General features: G+C 35.8%; 2 protein-coding genes across 2 annotated transcripts; one reads left to right on the top strand and one right to left on the bottom strand.

The window, feature by feature from the left end:
• The first annotated feature begins 7,349 nt into the window (after positions 1–7,349).
• On the top strand, positions 7,350–8,294 carry LOC140527401 (olfactory receptor 2AG1-like). Its single transcript, XM_072644309.1, has one exon. The coding sequence runs from the start codon at positions 7,350–7,352 to the stop codon at positions 8,292–8,294; it is 945 nt and encodes a 314-aa protein (XP_072500410.1).
• A 4,730-nt stretch (positions 8,295–13,024) lies between these two features.
• On the bottom strand, positions 13,025–13,969 carry LOC140527393 (olfactory receptor 2AG2-like). The gene has a single exon (XM_072644297.1). It carries the CDS (start codon positions 13,967–13,969, stop codon positions 13,025–13,027), a length of 945 nt encoding a protein of 314 aa, XP_072500398.1.
• Between the last annotated feature and the right edge of the window lie 10,015 nt (positions 13,970–23,984).

Raw genomic sequence — 23,984 nt, 5'->3', positions numbered from 1 at the left:
ACTGAGCTGAGGCACAGATTCAATCCAAAGAGGAGGAATCTGATCAGACAGCAGAGCTACTCCCTCAGGAATATGATTTTTACTGTTTTCATTTTTCCTAGAAGACAATAAAATCTGAATATGGAAAGATCATTCTTTAATATTCTTCTTTTTTCATTTTTTTCTACTGCTCTCCCAACTCTATATCACTTTTCTCTCAAACCTTGGCAAATTCTCAGCTCTTCAAGCTATAGACTCCTCTTTGCTTCCCATTGTTGGCCAAGAGGAGTTGTTTCAGGGCAAATAAGGTAAGAGACATAACTTCTTGATAAGCAGCCTCTTCCCTTTCCTCACACATGGGAGAACGAGAAAGGGAGTAAGTGCATGCTATCTTAATATTGTTTTGGTGCAGTGAACATATATGCCCAATTAAATCACCAGAGAGGCCAAACCTTACCAAAAATGAGTGTACTTCTAACCATCTCATCACAGGAGTCCCATCTCACATTCATCACTGGTAGAAAATATAATTTTTTTTTTTTCCAACTGATCATTTCAGACTTTCAGCTAACCATAGAAGAGTCAGTGGAGTTGAGGACTGACCCACTTTCTTCATGAGAGGTAAGTGAGGAACTGTGTGTTCTGCCTCAGAGAGTCACGTAGAATCTGAATCTGCATTTGCTTAAGAGAGAGGAAATGGAGGGGTGGGGAAGTGGGAACAAAATAGGATCTAAAACTCTCTGTTCCAAATTAAGGAAAGAGTGATAGTACAGGAACCTCATAATGGAGAAACCCCTGACACTTGTGTACACATCTTTGTCCTTTACCCACAAAAATTTCCCAATGAGCCATAGCCCCATTGATGAGGAGAAAAGTGTGGACCAGTGAGGGGCATGAATTGCTCTAGGGTCACCCAGGGAGTTACATTCAAACCCAACCCTGGAACTCATTTCTCTTTAGAGTACTTTAGCTTCTGACTTGGATAATAGTGTTTCCTCCTATACCCAACCCCTTGGACTGTACTTCACCATAGTCCACCAAAGGCATTCATACCACATCTTCCCCAGATTGTTGAACTGGAATATTTAATAATTTTTATTTTTGGAAAACAGTTTTTCCAACTCAGTACACACACAGAGCCTTGTATCCATAGAAATACTCTAGTATCTGCTAGCACCCAAGATAGATTCTGGTGTTCGTTAATGGTCAAAAAAATAATCTCTGAGATATTGTCTTCTTGTATCTCAAAATTTACATTACATATTTACAACCATGTAGATATCATTTCTTCTAAGAGGAGCCTATCATTGTTGTACAATAGGTAAGTCCAATTTTGACCAGTAAACTGACCAAAAGTAAATTATGCACAGAAAATAAAAGAAGGGGAAAGAAATTAAAGGAAGAGGTGTTTGAAAAAATCTTCATTTTCTCAGATCTTCTCCTAAATGTTACCAGAACCTTGATGATACCCAAGGATGCCTAAGGATTCTATCTTTAGCTTCTACTTGGACTTCAGGTCATCACATGCTGTAAGAGTTTGCTTTTGTTTCTTTTCTTTTCTCAATTACATATAGAAGTCACAATAACCCCACTAATTAATATTAGTGTTTTTCTATCTTGGACAGTGATGAAATTCAAGTCTCTGATGATTTTTGAAGTCCCCCAGATGGCCTCTGGCACATTTTCTAGTGTCCTGTCTACAATACTATACTCCCATTAAATATACTTCAATCTCTGAAAAGCCATTTTCCCAATCTCCCCCTGCTCCAAACCACCATCACTCTCCCACTATGTAGAGGAGATCAGAAATAAGTTCTAGGACATTTCTACTTCCAGAAATATCTCCTTTTTTTCTGTCTGCTACTATTAGCCTTCCTATGGTAGGGTGTGGAGGAGCAAAAGAAGGCACAAACTATAAATGTGATTTTCATGTATGAATTTCTTTCCCCCCAGAACTGAACATATTTTCAAATTAGGTTTGTATATGAGGTCCCTCAGAATAAATTCACTCCTTAATCATTAGGAACATAGACTTAGATTTCATTTTAATGAAAAAACTCAGGAGCATAGAAGTTAAGCAACTTGTTCTAGGTCACACAGGTAGTAAGTAGGGTTCCCTCTTTCCATGTTAATTACTCATTTAGGGGTATTTAAATTAGGGCAATAGCAATCCAATTGGCAACAAAGTAATAGGTTAGAAACCATATATAACAACAATACTGGAACATGAGGGTAAAGAAAAGTAGTAAGTAACTGAATAACAATAGGACAAACATAGATATTAACTGGACAAACAACAACTATTATTTATATGACCTTTAAAATGCTTCGAAAGCACTTTACTTATTTTAACTCATTTTATTCTGACAATCACTTTGTGATTTACTCTTATTACTCTCTCTCTGTAGATCAAGAAGCAGCTAGGTGGCACAGTGGATAGAGTGCCAGGCCTGGAGTCAGGAATATTTGAGACCAAGTCTGGCCTCAGACACTTAATACCTGTATAACCCTGGGAGTTCACTGAACACTTCAGTCTCATTTTCCTCATCTGTAAAATGAAATGGAGAAGTAAATGGCAAACCACTCTACTATCTCTGCCAAGAAAATTCCAAAAGGGATCACAAAGAGTTGGAGATGACTCAAAATAGCTGAATAACAACAGTTGAGGATACTGAGGTAGAGAGAAGTTAAATGAATTGCCCAAGGCTACATATAAACTAATAAGTCTGTAAGGCAGAATCCAGATTCAGGTTCCTTCTTCCTCCAAGTCGAGGGCTATCTCCACTATGCCATCTACTAAACCATATGTAGATAGAATGAACTCCATTTCATTCTCTTTCATTCCCTTATTTCACACTAATTGCCCCTATTCTAGGTTTCAATACATCTTCTTATACATATGTCAAACCAAACCATTCATTATCATATTTATCATCATTTCATAAATTCATTGTATATCAGTCTCCACGTTTCTGAGAAAAAAAAGAAATAATATTTCATCATTTCAATGGTCTAGTGTCTGGATTTGGGGGAAAGAAAAATAACACCATTCCTTCACCTCTAAGCACTTGTCCCCACTTGAACTTCCTAATGCCTTGGGAGGACTTCTCCCTAAAGCAAAATACCTATGGACATTGATAACCTACCTACACTCATTCCTTGATGATTAATATACTCCCCACATCATTCTGAAATACCCCCCACCACTTTTGCCACTCCGTTGTCCAATCACTTATTCTCACTCCTCCCTACCCAGTCATCCTAATTTTCTACACTGAAGTTACCCATCCCTTCTACTATGTCCTCTGGAAAAGTACTTCATAGGTAATAATTTAGTTTTATCTGTAAGATTTTCCTTTCCCATTTTCTGCATCTCCCAGCTCTCAATGAGACACTTCTCCCTCCTAATAATACACAATCCCTGGCTTCCCTTTCCAACACCACCTTTATTTCCTTTTATTTCCTCATCTCATTGATCCAAGGTGGGTAGTACCCCTTGCTCCTTGCTACTTTATTATTGAAGCACTTCCTCTACTTCCCTAACTTAATCTCTCATCCTCTGAGGTTCACTCAAACCATATCTACCACCCAATCACAATTCTGGTAACCATTGGCAAATGATCTCCAAAACACTTGTTTCTTTCCAGAATGAGTTTAGTGTCTATATTTTAGTCTTTCTCTCATACTAGGGAATGTCACCATGCAATTTATACTCTCTCAACCACTGTAACCTCCATGTTCTTCAACATACTCATTTTACATGATGTAGTTTTCCATCTCACTTTAACCACACAAAAAAGAGGATCATGTACTTGATCTTGGCAATGTTACCATCCCATTAAAACTAATAGTCCTTGAAATCATCATCATCATCATCATCATCATCATCATCATCATCATCATCACCACCATCATCATCATCATATTTAAAATTTATATAACACTTTAAGATTTTCCAAGTGCTATATGTGTGTGTTTGTGTATATGCATGCACATATATTCAAATAATCAGTGTTTAATAATATTGCAGTGCAAAATTAAATGCTTTTATTTACTGAGCAACTGTAAGACTGCTGCTCTCTCTCCTGAGCCCTAGAAGCCTCCTCACAAACCTCCAGACATGGCTCCCTTTTAGGGAGGAAAATCATGTTCACTCAAGTGCTCAATGCTCTAGAATAGTATTTTCCAAGGTATTCTGTTTTGCAAACCTTTACAATAGCAACAACAGCAAAACGTGTTGTGAGTTACTGGGTAATATAATATGATACTCAAAATATTAAGTGCTCAAAATAACTATAATAACTTTTTCTTCAAAACTACAAATTAAAATTTCCACTATATAACTATATTCATAAGGTACAAAAATTTACTCTACCTGTAATTTCAAAACTTGAAATAAGCATAAAATTATGCTTATTAAATAATTGCAAATTGATTATATGATATATTTTGTAAACATTAAAAAAATCTAGGAAGATCTTATATTCATTTTATTATCTGAAAAATTTCACATTAAATTTATCTTATAAATTTTATTTAATGCAAATAATATCCTTATTTAAATAAAAAATGACTTGAAACTTTAACCTATGTGGTGGTTTGGAAACAATTTGATGACAGGTTGTGAAACAGGGAGAGATGTTGCGTTTAGTCAGCAGAGATCAAATTTGGGTTAATTGTTGTACAAAATACCATAATTATTGCAGACACAATCATAACAGTTGTGAATTGCTGCAGAAATAAACCTATAGACATTTAAATACGCACATGCTCATTGTCACAGGAGAAAAAATGTATTTGCAACAAAATTGGCCAATTATTATCTGCTTAAAGAGCCTTTAAAGAATTTTTGATATGATGCCTTGGACAATCACCACAAATACCCAAGATGTTAGCATGGTGTGAAATGAAGAAGAGGTGGAAAAAGTGCAGCTTATAGATTTATACTCCAGGTGAACTTGGGGTCCTTGCTCATACAGAAGATGTAGAACTCAGTCCTGGCTGTCTTGTCATTATCAAGCATTTTCAATCTTCCCAAGTTACAGGTAATCCATCATGAAACAGGACCAGTAGACTTGTCAGAAAGCACCAATAGAAAGGATGTTGCCATCACTGATCCTGAAAACATTTTCTCTCTGACCCTTAACTTCAGTATCTCTTTCTCTCAAAACTGTCATTCCTCCTGTTCTAACCTCAGATAAATTCCTACCATTTGAATTTTAGGGGGAATGAACAAAATAAAAATTATGGCACATGAAAATATAAATTCATAACATCATATGACAGAAATATGTAGAATATTAATTGTATCTATTCAGTTTTCCTCATCTTACTATTCTCTGCAAAACTGATCTTAATATTCCTGCCAATTTAACTTTCATAATTACAAATATATTATAAATTCTATAAATCTATACAATCTATATAAATCAATTATCTTTAAGCAGAAAACAATAAAACTAAAAAATGCAAGGAAGATTAGAAAATCTAAGAAAAAGTAAAATTATGAAGAAAATCTTCACATTACTCTCAGTACTTTAACAGATTTCATATGTGTTTATACCCTAAAATGCTTATGTTCATGAGGTTTATATTTATGTATATATTTAAATTTTTTAACAAGTTGTTTTCTTCAGTTAACTTTTGCATCTCCTTTTCCATTTGGTCAATTGTTCCTATTAAGGAGTTATATTCCCCAGTTAGGTTTTATACTTAATTTCCAATTGTCCAATTTTTCTTTTCAAGGAGCTGTTCTCTTCAGTGAATTATTTTTTCATATTATTAAAATCATTGGTCAGTGTTTCTTCTACTTCTCTAATTTGGCTTTGAAAATCCTTCCTGAACTCTTGCAAGAAGGCTCTTTGGGCTTGAGATCAGTTCACATTCCCTTCTGAAGTTTCAGATGGGAGTATAGTCTCAATTCTGACCTCTTTGGTATTCTTTTTCTGGTCCTTTTCCCCATAGAAAGATTCTATGGTCTTTTCTGGTTTGCTTCTTGTTCATGATGATCACCATTTTCCTGGCTTTTAAACTGTTTCTCTGCTTCTGGGGCACAGGGGGCTCTGTCCCATGGTTCTTGCACTTAGAACTTGAGGTTTTGTGTATTGTGGTCTCTGGTTCTTTCAACTAGAAGCTAAAATGCTGTAGCTTACCTGGTGCTGAGTTTGCTAATGTGCCAAAGCAGAGGCCAAGTGAAGTCTTTCTCAGTTTCCCTGGAGTTACCCTGGAGCTACCTACTTTAAGTGTGGGGGAAGGGTGGTCTGGCCACAGGAAGTCTTTTCTGCTGACCTAGAGCATAGGCTAACCCAGTAGTTGGTGAACCCCATCTGCACTAGTGTCTTCCCAATTTCCCTGGCTGTGCTAAGCCATGCCTAGGGTCCTGGTGTTGGTGAATGCTGGTTTCAGCCCCCTGGGGCTCAGAATCTCCTCCCGGTTTGCTGAGGTGGGGCTGTTTGGGACAACTCCAGTCCTGCACTGGTCCCCTTCAGTCACAAAAAGAGGGAACACCCTATACGATTTTACTAGCCTAACTGGCTAGGAGACTGATTATCCCTTCAGCTGATCCCATTGTTCCAGGATTTTTCCTGGGGAAATATTCTCTGGGTTTTTCAAGGTAAATAAAGGGACAGCGGTAGCATTTACTGATCACTCTACCATCTTGGCTCCCAGAAATTCAAGTAGGTGATTTACAGACATTTAGTTTTCAGGCTAATAGTCTCATGAGGTGCTGCTGCAGTTTCCTGGGGATCTGTGATTCTCTCTCACTCACCCCCACCAGACTCCCGTCCTGCGCCAGTATGTCTGAGAATCTGCAGCACTGTCTCTGCTTCAGACATCCTGGGACTTCCTACTTGGCCTTGCCATGGCAGAGGTCCATGTCAGTACTGCCCCTGCACTGTGTACTCCTCTAGCACCATGCAACAGATCCTTCCCCTCCACCCTCCAGGTTGTCCTGGGCTACAAGTCTGCCATACTCTGATTCCTCTTGTATTCTGCCACTCCAAAACTTGTTCACTCTTCTTTCAGAGGTATCTGAAGGAGTTAGTCTTAGAGTTTAGGTGAGTATTAGCTTCTTGGCTCCAGCCCCTCAGAATCTATGTACATATTTCAAAGTAATTCACCATTCTTTACTTGGCTCAATTTGATGGTCATCTTTGTCAATTGTTGGAGAAGAAATACATTTATCAGAAAGTAAACTCAATAATTGTTACCATGACTCCAATTGACAAATGAGAAGGCTCTCACTTTACTGACTTACCACCTATTGACTTTAAGCTACCTGTAACATCATACATTGATAGCCCTCCTGTATTTGTTGAGTCTATGTAGTTACCTCTCTATTTTGATCCAGGAAACCAAGAGTCTGTGCAATGGAACTATGGAATACCACTATGGAGAACAGTTTCTTCCTCCTTGGAATTCTCCAGGATAGTAAGTATCCTGGACTGGTCTGTGCCACAATCACATTCCTCTACCTAGTGGCTGTGATCTGCAATGTCCTCCTTCTCCTGCTGATTGCTATGGACAAGAGACTCCATGTGCCTATGTACTTCTTACTCAGCCAGCTCTCACTTATGGATCTGCTCTATACAAATGTCATTTCTCCCAAAACATTTCTGGATTACTTGCATGGACAGAGCACCATCTCTTTTTCAGGTTGTGGATTTCAGATATTTCTGATATTGACAATTGGAGGTGCTGAAGATACCCTGTTGGCTTTCATGTCATATGATCGCTATATAGCCATTAGACATCCCCTGAAGTATACAGTCTTCATGAGACCAAAATTTTGTTGGTCCATGGTAACCACATCCTGGATCTTGGCATTCATGAATGCCCTTGTGCACACTATATACACCATGCACTTCCCTTTCTGTAGAACCCGGGAGATAAGCCACCTGCTCTGTGAGATCCCTCCTTTGTTGAAGCTGGCATGTGCTGACACCACAAAGTATCAGTTCATCGTATACATAGCAGGTGCAGCATTTCTCATTATCCCCCTCTCTGCTATCCTTGCCTCCTATACACTAGTCTTGAATGCTGTGTTCCACATGCCCTCAACACAGGGGAGACAGAAAGCTCTCCTTACCTGCTCATCCCATCTGACAGTGGTCATACTCTACTATGGAGCTGCTGTGTCCATGTATGTCTTGCCCAGTGCTTACCACAACCTGCAACAGGATAATATCCTATCTATGTTCTATATCATTATTACTCCAGCCCTGAACCCCCTGATCTATAGCCTGAGGAACAAGGATGTACTGGGAGCCCTGAAGAAGTTGCTAGGGAAAGGAACCTCAGCACCAAAACTGTAGAACCCCAGATAGACCTTTGCTTTATCTACCAGTTGAGAGCTAGAAGCTAGCAAATTATCTCTAAGCTTGTTTCCCCCTACCTGGAAGTTGTCATGAGGCATCATAATCAAATTTCCCCATTTATTTTTCAACATTACTACTTTCTAAACATGAGTTCATTCAGAATGTGAAAGGCATTTACAGAAGAGGCAACATAAGTGAAATTTTATAGAAGTGTAACATATTAGACTTCTCTAATTACTGGAAATATGTGTGCCCAGGTAACAAAATTCACACTTCATCATGCATTCTTGAATGTTTTTTCAAGGAATTGTACTCAAAATTAGTTGCCAGTAGCTTGAAGGATACAGTTTCCTAATTTTGAAAACTAACATAAAATTTATCCCTCTTTGGTCCTGTGATGCTTCCCTCAATCTCCATAATTTTCAAAGACCACAAATAACAACTGAGCAATTACCTAGGTGAACAGCATCACCTGTATGATTATTTTCCCACAAGTTCATTCAGCCATTGCTTGAAGATGTCAAATTAGGATAAATCCACTATTTCCAGGGGAAATTCACTTTTGGCCAACTATGCTAATGAGTTTTTACTTTTATCAAATGCAATAAAGGGTCACCCCAATAAGCAATAGAGAATAGTGTATTGGGCATAAACTATGGAGAAATAGAAAATTACTCAGAAGACACAATGTAAAGAGTGTTATAAGTAGGAATGTATGACTACAAAAAAGTTATGGGCAGTTACATCGTGACAGCAATGAATAACATGTAGACATTGCTACATTGGTATCTATGCAACAAGCAAACAGGTAAACCTCCTGTCCAAGATTTACAGAGAGGCATAAAATTAATTCTACAAGATGCGTAGGCATGGATGGGTTAATCAATGAGAATACAAATCTGTCAAAGTATAAAAATAGAGCTTGGCCTAGATAATTGTTTGAGTGACATTCAGGAGTTGAGGTTAGGAGGCAAAGTTAGATAACTGGGATCTTTATAGGTCTCAGAGGGAGGTATTGTTCACTTGGAGAAGTTGGTATTTAGTTTTGCTATACATTGTAAAAGTACTTTACAATGCTTCCAATTGGAGCTATGTGAGTCCATAAAGTAGTTTTAAAGAATCCAAGTCTCTTTTATTATTCCTGACTTTGGAATATCACTATAATGGAGAGAGCAGAGCAAGTTTCTCTGCTACATCAAACCTGTTGCATTTTCACTCTTCTTTCAAGGTCAGTAAATGTCCTTCAGGGACAGTAGAAGGACCACCAGATCTGGAATCAAGTAGATCTGAGTTAAAATCCAGCCTCAGACACATACTAGTTGCTTGATCTTGGGAAAGTCACTTAACTCTTTCCTTATCTGTTAAATGGGAATAAAAAAAGGCAATTACATTCCTGGGTTTTTGTGAGAACTAAATAATATATGTAAAGCACTTTGAGAACCTGAAAGAACTAAATAAATTCCAGCTATGATAATAGCAAGATTATTATATTTAATATTACCATTGTTATCATTATTTTTTTTCAGACATCTGACTGGCATAAAACAAAGTGAATCAATTAAAATAGCTCAAACAAAATGAAAGGGATTTATAACATAATCTATCTCCTTAAAATAATAAACCTAGGCCACTAACTTTCATTCAAGACCTTCTCAATACTCTTCTTTTTCCTCTTTTTTTCCTTTGTCTAATAATTCCTTCATTTATTCTTTCAAAACTCTCCCTTTTCCCTAATAGGGTGAAGATCAGAGAGGCAGTACTTCAATCTTTTCACTTGGAAGTTGAGGAGAAATACCTTGAATTATATATATATATATATATATATATGCATTTTTTCTCAACTTTGGAAGAAATATAAATTAGTGCAATGAGCATCCCCCCAAGTTTAATCCTGGGTAGTATTTTTTCTCTTCATACTATCTTATTTTGGGGCCTCACCCAGTCACATGGGTTCAAAATAACATCTCTGTGCAGATGATTCCCAGATCTATGTATCTATCCCTACCCTCTTTCCTAAATCCCAATCTCTCTTTACCAGCTGCTTTTGAATAGTTCAAATTGGATGTCCCATAGCCTTATAAAATCAACATGTCCAAAACAGAACTTGCTATCTTTCCCCCAAAAGAACCTTCCTTTCTTTCTAACTGCTGAAAGAACCATTATGCTCCCTCTCACCCATATTCTCAACCTCAACTCATTCTAGATACCACACCCACACACCCACATACACACACACACACACACACACACACACACACACATCTATATATCCAGTCTTTTGTCTAAGCTTGTGTTTTTTACTTTGTCATCCTACGTTCTCTTCTTACCACTCACACAACTAACACCATTCCATACAGGCATACCCAAGAGATATTGCAGGTTCAGTTCTAGACCACCACAATAAGGCAAATAAATCAATAGAGTCACGTGAATTTTTTTGGTTTCGCAATGCATTTAAGAGAATCTTTAACATAATGTTGGTAGCAAGGAGATGTATTTTTCAACCATAGAAGTTCCAATAAATCTTTTATTTATGTATAGATGCATTTAAATTTGGATAGTTCAGGGAACTATACACCAATGAAACAGCAATGTAATTACAGATTCTAAAAGGACTAAAATATTTAACTGAAATATTATCATCCTCATTTCAAAGAGGAGGTACATGAGGCTAAGAATGGTGGATTACTACTGGACTATGAGAAAGGGTGAGCTCAGAGATCGTAGAAATACATGGAAAGACACATAAAAAGATGAAGAATGAAATAAACAGAAACAAGAGAATACTTTATGTAGTAACAATATCATTTTAAGAACAACTCTGAGTAACTAAGTCATTTGGACTATTATAAATACCCAAGTTAACTACAAAGAACATAGGAAGGTAGAAGTTATCTAATCCATGATAAACGGAAGTATGTGTAAAGAATGATTTTATAGATGTGTGTGTGTAATGGTAGCCATCTCTAGGGTGGGGATGGAGTAAATAAAAAGTAAAAAAAAGATGATTTTAGTACATATTTAAATAGGATAGCAATGTGCACATAACTTATTTTCAGCTTCATGTGCAATAATATTTTAGATTATACTATCTTATGGAAATGCTCATTTTGTGCCATGAATTAAAATAAAATAAAATTCCAAATAAAATAAAAGAAGGATGAAGTGACTTGGCCAATGTCACAGAAATAGCAAATTTTAGATCTTAGAATTCAGGTCTTTTTAATGCAACTTAGATGTTATTTCTAAAATATGCTATGAACATATCAGTAGCTCCCCCCCCCAAAAAAAAAAGGTGGACACTAAACCTCAAAGGATCATAGATTTAGAATTGAAAAGGATGATAGAAAGAAGTCTTCCAGTATTCCCTATTTTACAGATGAGGAAATTGAGGTCCAGAAAGTTTAAGTGGTGTGGGGGAAGGTCAAAAGGTAGTAATAGAGGGGTGGACTCTGGTGTAAGGGCTAGTCAAGGCTATTGAAGACTGCTCATCTACCTTTGGTGCCTACCTGTTACTCAATTCTCACCAATTGTTCAAAAAGGTTGCAACATGAGCAGCAACCTCAACCTGGTAAATTATCTGAGCAGACGACTAAATCAGGTTGAGGGTAACCAACAGGCCCCAACCCCATTGGAAAGTTAGGAGGTTTTCTATTCCCACGCACAAAGACTTCTCCCATTGGAATGGATGAATGAGGATAATTTGTTCCAACAGCCATGAAGGTGGCTGAAGCTGGTGCAGTGGAGTGTTTAGTTTGGTCAGACATTGAAAACACCAAAGCCATCCACTGCATCTCAGACCATCATCAGGCATACTGATTTTTGTCTTGCCACTGGATTTTGATGATTCTGGAAGAGAGAGTGAGGCTGAGGACCTTGTGCAAGCCTCCCTCATTTAAATCCAATTGACAAGCAAATCAGGACATCATCCTACGATGTCATTAAGTCTTCAAAAATGAAAGATTAATAAAAGCAAGGTGTTTATGTAAAGTTGGATGGAGGTGATTTTTTTGATTCTTTAAAAAGAATTTAGTACTTTCTGAATTCTTGAAAATAATTTTGAAGTAGATGCATTAATTTCCATTTTAAAAGCTTAATGTCACTCACTCGGTAATTTATAAATTTGCTACTGGTGGCTGAGATAAATATGTTGGAGTTGAATGAGGAAATGGCAAGAGACTGAAGATATATGAAGATTTTATCTTGCAGTAGGCAACTGAAAAAGTGAAGTGGGAGACATCAATGGAGAAGACAATGCACTCACTCTCAAGCATCTGTTGGATAGCAGCAATAAAGAAGCCATAGAAAAGTGTAGTAGCTCAGAAAGAGGATAGATTGATAATAGCTAGTATGAAGCTTTTCATGAACCCATGAAAGACATCTTTCAGCCAAGTTTTGAGATGAAAGAAACAGCACAGAAAATGTTGCTTAAGACATTATTGTGACAGAAAGTGACAAGCAAGATGAAATTGACCTTGATTACAGCAACAGAGAAACCATATGTTCAAGAGCTAGCAATCAACTGTATACAGAACTCCATGGTCTTGTTGAGAAGTTAGTAGACTGAGAATTGACCTACCAAACACCAAAACTGAATGAAAGTAGCATCTAAATTAATATACAAATTTAATGCTGTGGCAAAATGTCAAGAACATACATTATTGAATTAGAAACAATAGTAACAAAATCCTATGCTAGAACAAAGTCTTCTTTATTTTTCTCAGGTGCTAAAATCTCCGTACTGTGGGCCCTTTCCACATAACCTTCTTCAGGGCCCCCAGTACATCTTTGTTCCTCAGGCTGTAGATTAGGGGATTCAGAGCTGGAGTGACAATGGTGTAGAACACAGAGATGATATTTTCTTGCTGAGGGCTGTGGTAGGCACTGGGCAGGACATACATGAACATGGCTGCTCCATAGTATAGCCCAACCACTGTCAGGTGGGATGAGCAGGTAAGGAGAGCTTTCTGTCTCCCTTGTGCTGAAGGCATGTGGAACACAGCCGTCAAGACTAAGGTATAGGAAGCAAAGATGGCAGAAAGGGGCATGAGGAGGAAGGTCACACCAGTTGTGTATAGAATCAACTTGTACTGTGAAGTGTCAGCACATGCTAGCTTCAATAGTGGAGGGATCTCACAGAGCAGGTGGTGAATCTCTTGGGCTCTACAGAAAGGAAAGTGCATGGTATAGATGGTGTGCACAAGGGCACTCAGAGATGCCAAAAGCCAAGAAGTAACCACCATGAACCAGCAAACCTTTGGTCTCATAATTACCATATAGTTCAAAGGGTGTCGAATGGCCACATAGCGATCATATGCCATGAAAGCCAACAGAATATCTTCTGCACCCCCAAGTGTTAGTGCCAAAAACATCTGAAGCCCACACGCTGTAAAGGAGATGGTGTTTTGTCCACACAGGTAATCTACCAATGTTTTGGGGGCAACAACTGATGCGAATAACAGGTCCATAAGTGAAAGCTGGCTGAGCATAAAGTACATGGGCACATGGAGCCGGTTATCCATAGCAATCAACAACAGGAGGACACCATTACTAGCCATTGCCACCAGATAGAGACATGTGATTATGAGACAGATGAGTTCAGGGAATCTACTATCCTGGAGAATTCCAATGAGGAAGAAACTCTCTATCAAGGTCATGTTCCGGAGTTCCATTCCACAGATGGCACAATTTCCTGTAACCAGAGACTCAGTGAATGTGTATCCCAAATGATTCAGTAGTGTTCTAAATCTCTGATGTTACAATACTTTGCAAGTTTCTTAGTTTAAAGTCAATGAACTGACATCTTCCCTCTTGTACCCAGACACCTGTCTCAGAGTTAATTCTGAGATAGCCTTCTTATTCTGCTTCCCCTCAGGTAATGGAGCTGATGTTCTTACATATATGCTGATCTGCTGATAATGGACAACTTTAAGAGAGTTTGACAGACGTAGAATATAAAAATGGAGGGTTTTCTGAGTACAGCTCTGTTAAAAGTTTTTGATATACTTTCCAGAACCCTAAATTCAAGAAGACAGGAAAGGATGGGTCTATCTTTTTTTTTAGTTTTCTGTGTTCATTATATTTCTTTATTTGAAGATGCATAACTTTATTTTCTCATTCTTAAAAACAAAAAACCTAACTAAATTCTAGTATCTTTTCTAGTGATAGACCTATAGCTCTCTTCTATTTCTTAACCCAAACCATTGAATAATTTGTCTACATTCAGTGCCTCAACTTCCTCTCCTTTCACTCTTCCTAAACTCTCTGCAATATGATTTCTGTTCTTGTCACTCAAGTGAAACATTTGTCTGCAAATTATCAAAATGTAGTGACCTCTTTCTCAGTCCTTTTCTTCAACCTTTCTATTATATCATACACTGTTGACTGCACTCTCCTCCCAGATAATTCTTCCTCCTATGATTTTTACGACATTGCTTTCTTTTGGTTCTCTTTTTAGTCCTAAAATTACTATGACTTTTTGGTCTTCTATGCAGAATAACCACTCATTTCACACCCACTAATTGTGAGTGTGCCCAAGATCTTCATTGGGCTTTTTCTCTTATCAAAAATTGTCTTTTCATCTCTTGTAGATACTGCCAGATCAAGCCTCAGTCTCCCTCATGCTCCGGTTCCAGATCAAAGCTTTCCTATTGAACATTTCATCTCAAAGTCAATATTTCCAAAACAAATCTCTTTATTGTTTTTCCAAGGCTTTCCCTGCCTCTTGGGAATATCCTGTCATTATCTAGAGTGTCATCATCCTTCTGGAAACCAAAGTTTGTGATGTTTTGTTCCTCACTCTCACTCATCCCATATATAAAATTAGTTGACAAATTTTGTTATTTCCACAATCTCTCTCATACTATTTCCTCTCTAATGATATAACCACCATCCAATTTCAAGACCTTATCACATATCAGTGGACTATTATACTACCTTCTATTTGGTCTCTTTACCTAAACTACCCTTCCCATTTTAGTCTATCCTCCACTCAGTCAACAAATACAGATTTGATTATGTAACGCTTCATCCTCATCTGAGTTAGCTCCAGTGGCTCACTAGTGACTCTAAATTTGGCTGTGGCATCCTTTACAGCTGGACCTCTTCTTATTTTTCCAGTATTTTTTTTAAACACAGTGCTTTTCTTCATAGATTGTCTGGTCCAGAGATACTAACTTCACAGTTACTTAAACAGAATTTGTTTTTTCCTTTCACTCTGTCTTTCCGAAGACTGTCTCCCTTCCCTAGAATGCCTCTTTACTTCTTCCTTCTGCAACTCAGATTGGTACAAACACTACTTTTCAAACAATCATTTATTTGTTTATTTGTATTCAAATACTGTTTTCATGTGAAATCTTTTCTGATGTTCCCAGCTGATAATTTTCTCTCTCCTCAAACTACCTTGAATTAATTTTGCATACATTTGCATTCTGGATGTAATTATGCATGTATGTGATATATGCCACATCCAGACCACAGGGCTTTTATTCAGGCAAGCTAAGAATAGTTTTGGATTTTATAATAAAGTTTTATTACATTTAAATATGAAAAAATTCTTAATTCACTGAAGGGCCATATTTGGCCTCAAGCTTTGGTTTGCTGACTCTTGGTTATGTCAAGGGCAAAGAGAGACTAATCAATGTAAACTGAGTGCAGGTTCTATGGATCCTTTTTTTTTCATTTAGTAGTCTGTTTGTATATTTGTGACTATAGTTTAATGCATAATATTTGTTCACATTATAATAATAGACAAGATGATTTGGGGTTATATAGACACATATAAAAATGTAAACTAGGTATTGATATTTTAAACAATTTTAAACTCAAAGAACTAATGACTAATTATATTATAAATATTAAAAAGTCATTATGAGAGTAATAGCAGTGAAACAAAACACCAATATTTTTAACTAGAACTAAAGTATTTCTGTAACTAAGAACAAAGCAAGAAAAAATGAAGGATTTTTAACTTGCTGTGCATGTAGTTTCAAATAACTAGAAAATCCACAAAATATTAATCCAAATAGCAAAAATTAATCATTTAGAAACCCAGTCAAAATAAAATTTGAACAAAATAATATTTCAAGTATAAAAATTAATTGAAATATTTTGTGCAAAGATTTAAAAAATTGATAAAATGTTAATAAATTCAGCAAAAATAGAGGAACACCAAGTTTATAACATAAAATGAACAAGCTGAATATATAATAGGGAAGTAAAGAAAATTATCAGAGATCACTATACCCAGTTAAAAGACCTATCATTTTAATATACATATTCAATCCATATTGTTGAACAGTTAAAATACAGCGAATATTATAGTTTTCAAATTATTGGAAATTGTCCATATGATAACAGAATGGCATGCCATGGGTATGTGTAGATTATAACACCTAACAATTCTGAAGGAGAATTAGAGGGTGTAATCAATCAAAGTTCTGAGTGAAAAAGAAGATAGATTGGTAACATGGCAAGACTGAGACCTTTGTACTTCCTTCATATCCATGCAATGTCAAAAAAAAAAAAAAACCCACCTTGTTGAGTAGTCCCCCTCTCCTTGTAGTAATTCTATAGAAGAAAATGGTCAATATTCCTACAAGATATTCAAACATGTATAGTTTATTGTCTACACTATTGGACAGAATTCTTATGTTTATAAATTCTTAGAGTATGCTGGAAAAATGAGAATTAAAAGAAAATGGATGTGTTAATTAAAAATGTAAAATTCCAAATTAACCAGACAGGAAGAAGAAATCCCTAGTAATCCTCATCATCAAAAGAAATAAAGCAAGTCATAATTTAACTACTAAAGAATCTTATCAAATATTAAAAAGATACCTAAACCCTACTGTTTATAAATGCTTCTTGAAAATATATAGAAAAGGTATTTGCCAAGCTCTGTTTAATGAAATAATTATGGTTCTGAATCCAAACCAGAGAGTAACAACTGAAATAAAAAGAACATTGTTGTTGTTGTTGTTCAGTTGGTTCAGTCATGTCCAACTCTTTATGAATACATTTATGGTCTTATTGGCAAAGACACTGGAGTAGTTTGCATTTCCATCTCCAGCTCATTTTAGAGAGATAAGGAAACTGAGGCAAACAGTATTCTATGACTTTCCTAGGGTCACATAGCTAGTAAGTGAGGCTAGATTTGAATGTAGATCTTCCTGACACCAGACTCAGCCATTTATCTACTGTAGCTTAACTTAATTAATAAATACTGGTGCAAAGAAAATATAGTAAAATGTCCAAAGTATTTATTATTATCAATTCAGATTTATATCATAACAAAGGATTTGTTCAACATTTGTAAAGCAATATATGAGACAGTATTCCATAGCAGATCCAGGATGACTTGGATTCATTTCTTTGACACATATTGACTATATAACTCTTGGCAAAACACTGTCTCAGTTCTATAAGCAGCTAATTAAGATGTGCAAAGCATTTTTATAAGCAGGAAGGATTCAAAGACAGTCCCCACTATCAAGGAGCTTACATTGTAATGAGAGTGGCAACAAACAAATAAATATGTACATACAGGGTATATTCAAAGTAAGTTTTAAGAGAAAGCTCTACAACTGGAGCAGACTAATAGCAGAGAAGGTGCTAACCTGATTTGGTAGAAAGGATTTCCTCAGCAAGGAGTTTCCTATGCACAGGTGAAATCACAATCCTGGTGCCAATCTACATTTTATCCCTAATAAAGCAATTAGCACAATTAATGCCATTAGTTAGAACTTTGTAATTATTTTAGAAATAATAAATTACAGAAAAAAATGTTAAGCTAAATAGATCAAGATAATTAATAGCTTTAGCAAAATATGTACAAGTTCACAAAGTTACTAGGATTTCTTGATATTAGTAAAACAAGAAGAATTTCCCATTATAATAACTATAAAATTCATTGATCTTGGAGTTAAGCAGTTAAAATGCAATTATGACTGATTTAATCAAGTTACAGATATTATTTATTAAAACAAATGAAAGCCTAAATATTCAAAGTCACAATTAATGCTTGTGGTTGTCTCATACCAATATAATAAAATGATGATACTATTTTTCTTATAGACGTAAAGCAGTATTAGTCAAATTACCAAGGAGATACTTTATAGTGCTCATTAAAATGAAAACAATTTATATCATTGTACATGCATCGTAATACAGCATTAAACATTTCAAGGACAGTGGGGAGAATATAGAAATAAAAAAGGGAATATTAGTGCCAGATCTCAGATTATAAAGAATAATTAGTAATTAATTAACAATAGTCAAATAATTAATTAATACTGGTCCAAATATTTTAAAAAAAGAAGAGTAAACTAGGATAATCAAGGAGTATACACAAATTAACACTGTGGCTCAATGCTAAGTCCTAGAACACAAGCTAAGGGAGGAGATACCCTTTATTTGACAAGACCTGCTGGAAAAACTGAAAGCTGTTTGACAGAAATATAGGGTTTGCTTTAAAAACAGGCACTTAATATTGCAATACATTCCAAAAGATAAAAGATCACTTTGTTAAAAATGAGAGAAGAATGAAAGTAGAGAAGGCACTTTCTAATGCTCCATTTAAGTGATATCCAAATCACAATTTTGGTAGAAGAATTCATAACCAAATGAGGGATAAAGGAGAAGACAATGAAAACTGCATAACTTTAACAAGAGACTCTTTATAGCTAGAATAAGAGTGAAATTATGGATTTGGGGGTAAAATTACTTGCAATATCTCTGACAAAATTTCAAAATTCAAATTATATAGGTAATTAACACAAACTTATAAGACAAAAGAACTCAACCCAATAGTATAGTAGTCAAAGAATATGAACAATTTTCAAAGGAAGGAATGAAAATTATCAAAAACCATGTGACAATCTTATCAAAGCAGTGATAATAAAGGAAAGTTTATAAAATAAGCTTTATTCCTTACATGGCAAATCGGCAAAGATAGTAAAAGACAGAAAAAGTCAAAATTAAAAGAGGTGTAGAAATATATTACCACTCCTTAGCTGCTGGTAGAGTTTTGAATTGTTGTGACGCTTCTGGAAAACATTTTGAAATTATAGGGAAAAGTTACTGAGGTGCTCCTTTCTTTGATTTGATCATATTATTCGTGAGTTTTTACAGCAAAGAAGCAACATCAAATTAATATTTCACATCTAAGAAATGTCAGAAGTGTGTTATGATCCAAAAATTTTAATAGAAACCTTATTTGGAGAAAGAAAAATCTGGAGACAATGTACATGCTCAATGAATGAATAATGGCTAAGCAAACTGTGTTATATTGATATACCTGAGTTTTATTATATCATAAAATTGAACATGAAGAATTCAAACAGACATAGGAAGATTTAAAAAAATCAATGCTAAACAAAGGAAGCAAAATGAAAAAAGAGAGTATACATTGTCTAAAATAATGCAAAGGAAGACATGCCCAAAAGTAACAATCAGGTAAAATATAATGATGAATATTGGTTTCAAACGACTAAGGTTGAAACACATTTCTTTCCTTTTTGGGTAAGGAATAATGATCTATAAAAACAAATCTAGATGTACTATCACTGCTATTGGATGGCTTTGTTTAATTTTTTTAATAGGATGATGCTATGGATGATGTGCATGGGTGTGTGTGTGTGTGTGTGTGTGTGTGTGTGTGTTGATTTGGAAAATAATTGGTATGTCAAAATTAAATGTATATATGTAAATATGTATGTAAATATATATGTATGTATATATGTAAATATGTATGTAAATAAAAATAAATCAGCCCAATCTGAGATCCCACTCCCAACAATGAGTGAGGAAGATAATTATTATCTCAGGAGAGAGAGAAGTGACAGGTTTTGAAAATTTTCATTTGAATGCATACCTTTTGAAATGTAAGTGATATGTGTATATCTTCTATGTTTTATAATTTTACCTGATCCTCTCTGTGTTAAATAAGGGCTAGGGCAGAGTAAAGGAGGAAAAGGATTTGTTTTGATTTGCTTTCCCTTAATGGGTCAAAGTATTAAATAGGCACTTATAGGGCACCAAAGGAGATCAAGGAGAAGGTAGTAGATTAATCACATAAACTTTGTCCAAGCATTGCAGAATACAAGGCTCTTAAAAATGAAAGGAAATACCTCATTTTAAAGTGGGTCTAGGAGGAGAGAATCAGTCACTGAATATTATACCCAGAATGCATTTTAAGAAAATGAAATATTAATATAAACTAGAGGAAAAAGAAACAAACAAAATAATAATTAATAGAATAACATACAAGAGCTGATTGAATAATAACAATAATAATAGCTAACATTTATATAACATTATGTGCCAGGCATTTTGCTAAATACTTTACAATTATTATCTCATTTGATACTTAGATTTATTATGGACATGGCTATATGCATTTCAACTCCCTGTAGCATAATATCCTGGATGAGGAAGTAATATAGCCTCAACATTCTGTCTTGGTTAGACTACAATTAATCTCTTAATTTTATAGAAAAGGAAACTGAAGCCCAGAGATGTGAAAGGACTTGCCCCAGGTAATTCATCAAGTGAGGAACAGAGATTCCCATAGTCCCCGGCACCCTGATATGTTTCTTTGCATCGCTCCTAAGCCTTTAATATCTTGGAGACAGGTGGGAATATCAGAAGGGAAATTGTCACCATTGAATTTCTACACTTAAGGAATAGTATAGGGCCTGAAGAACAACATTTATTTCTGGTACTGGTGAAAGTGTTGCCAGATCAATGTAGTCTAGAGGATGGAAAATTCAGGAGGAGAGGGAGATTGGCACCTTCCTTTGCCAGAAATAAGAAAATTTGTGGAGAGGTAGTAAAGCTAATAGAAAAGTTGTACAGTTTGGGAATCTCCAGGAATGATGCAAGAAGGTGAAGAAATCATCATCCAGCTTCTTATGTAGACTAAAATACCAATCTTCTTGCTGGTCCCCCTGCCGCACTCTCTCTGCCTTTTCAGTCCATTATTCCTATCACTGTGAAAACAATCTCTCAGATATACAAAGATAGCTATAATAGTGCCCCAGTCAAAAAACGTTGGTGGTTCTCTGCTGCCTGGACAATAAACATGTTAATGTTAAAGACTGGGAAGTACTAATATTGGGGAAGAGTTCATCATTAGCCCAGTTAAAAACCAGTTATACTTAACAAATAGTGAACGTGAACAGAATTTAGAACAGATTGAAGGAGAAATCAAGAAAAGAGGCCAACAAGCATATGGGGAATCTATAAACTTTGATAGGAGACCTGAATATTTTAAGTGCTACCTACTCATGTAGGGTTACAGAATATTTATTCTTCTGTTTCCTCAATTGTAAAACTGAAGGAATTGCTAATAGTTGGAAAACAACACTCTATGACATTTGAGTGGGATGTCATATATTTAGATTCAAATAAATGTAAAGACATTTTTCCCTTAAATTCATGCTAATAGGTACTGAAGGATGTGGGTATGGAGGTATGTGGATCAAATTAAGTGCCTGGAATTTGTCAATGTAGGAATGTATCTAATTTTTTAAAAAATATAGTGAAATTAGATAAACATTTATTTGGTTCTAAACATCATTCAAATTTCTAAGAACTTTTTTAGTAGAGAGAATGTGTTCCACAGGATAAAGACCCTGGTTGAGGGAACCAAGTCAGGAACAAGTCAGAACAGTGAACAAAGTCCCAGAACAATTCTAGAAAATGACTCATATAACCAGAATTAAGACTATCTAGACTATAATGAAAATATAAAAACTTAAGTTCTTAAATCAGTGTTAGGAAGAAGTTGCTGGTATAACACTAGTTGATGATCATCATTTTTGATGATTAGGAATAAAGTTTGATGGCCCATGCTCTCTCTTATTATGGAGACTGTAAAAGACTCCAAAAACCAGAGTGGGTTTATCATTACAAAATCTCAGAATTTTAATGGACCTTGAATGTCATTTAATCCAATACATACTTGGTCAAGAATCTCCTCCACATATTACCTGATATTTGGCCATCTGATATTTGAAGACTTTCAGAGACAGGGTCTCACTATGTACTGAAACATTCCATTTGCCTTTTGTATAGCTCCAATTATCAAGTTATTTTTATTTATATTGAATACAAATCTCCCTAGATTTGCCTCCCAGCATGGGTTCTCATTAGACTCAACACAAAAAGAGCAAAGTTCATTCTTCTTTGTTCTGAAAACCCTTCAGAGATCTGATAAATACTCTCATGTCCAATCAAGCCTTTTCTCCAAGCTAAACATTTCCAGTTGCTTCAACTTCAGCATGGTATCTAGTCCACTCACTGTTCTGAAGCCTCTTCTGTGGACATGTTTGAGTTAGTCACTGGCCTATTGCCCCTAAAAATAGTACCCTGAGGTATACACTATTCTACATGTCTTCTGTGAAGGGCAGTAAAGAGTTAACTTTATTTCTTGTGATATTCGTTAAGGTTAATAGTAATTTTCCCTGATACTTTGGATTCTACACTGATGGTGGTGGTAATGGTAGTGATGATGCTGAAGGTGAATTATTGGTGGTATGCCTTGAATTGATGTTAAGACTGAAAACCTGGAAAGAGGAAAGTGAGAGTGAAATGAAAGGATGTAAAGGGTAGAAGTGCCTGGATGTCGCTGCTGTATTCTATATTATTGCTATTTCATTTTAAATTGCTCCCTTATCCTGCTATTATGATTATAGATTTATAGAAGCTAAATCTAAGTCATCTAGCCCAATGCACTCACATCTCAGATGAGAAAGCAGGGTCCCAGAAAGGTTAAACAATTAACTCAAGGTCACAAGGAGGTGAAGAGGCATCTTGGTGCAGTCAAAATGGAAATGAATTTGGAATCCAAGTCATGACCCTGATACTTGCTAGAGGTGTAACCATGGGCAAGTCACCTAAATTCCTCGGAACATCATCTCCTCATGTTTAAAATGAAGGTAATTAATGAAATGAGCTCTAAGATCTGTTCCATCTCTAAATCTCTCCTTTTGGATGCGAGAACCAGCATTCAAAAACAAGTCCTTGGTTTGTTCTAAGGTCTGTCCCATCTCTAAATCTCTGTTTTTGAATGGAAGAACCAGGGCTCAAAAGCAAGTCCTTGGTCTCCAAAGCTAATGCTTTTCTCCACTGTAGCATTTGGTGTGAATAGGTTATTGACTTATTCTGCTGCTAAATGGATGAACGTTACTTAAGTTTGGAGTCTTGTTTAAGTGATCCATAAGTAATTAGGTAACAAGAATAAGGAATCCCATTATGGGATGAAATCTTATAATAATAGTCTTTGCTAATGAAATTATTTTTCAAGACCAAATATAGCATAAATCCTCAACAAATAATACACTAGATTCTAGGGTAAAGGGAAATGGTATTTTATATATCATTTCCCTGAAATAGAAGCCTCAACATTAAAAAAAAAAAAAAAGAGTATGAGAAGGAGCAATCATCTCTGGAAGAAGGTACATCATCCCAACCAGAGCACATATAATATAAGGTCCATAAATTCATTGTTTGGTATGCCCTCCACCTGTGACTGTTCTGAAACCTGCCCCAGGACATGATATAGTCAGCATGACACAGGGGAAAGATCTTTGTCTCCGGAATAAAAGGATTTCAGTTCAAATCGTATTTGATACTTGCTATCTATGTGGCATTGGTCAGGTCACTTAAATTCCCTGGATCTCAATT

This window comes from Notamacropus eugenii, chromosome 1 (genome assembly GCF_028372415.1).
Source record: "Notamacropus eugenii isolate mMacEug1 chromosome 1, mMacEug1.pri_v2, whole genome shotgun sequence".
Lineage (NCBI taxonomy): Eukaryota > Metazoa > Chordata > Mammalia > Diprotodontia > Macropodidae > Notamacropus > Notamacropus eugenii.
This window is presented reverse-complemented; position numbering and strand designations above follow the sequence as displayed.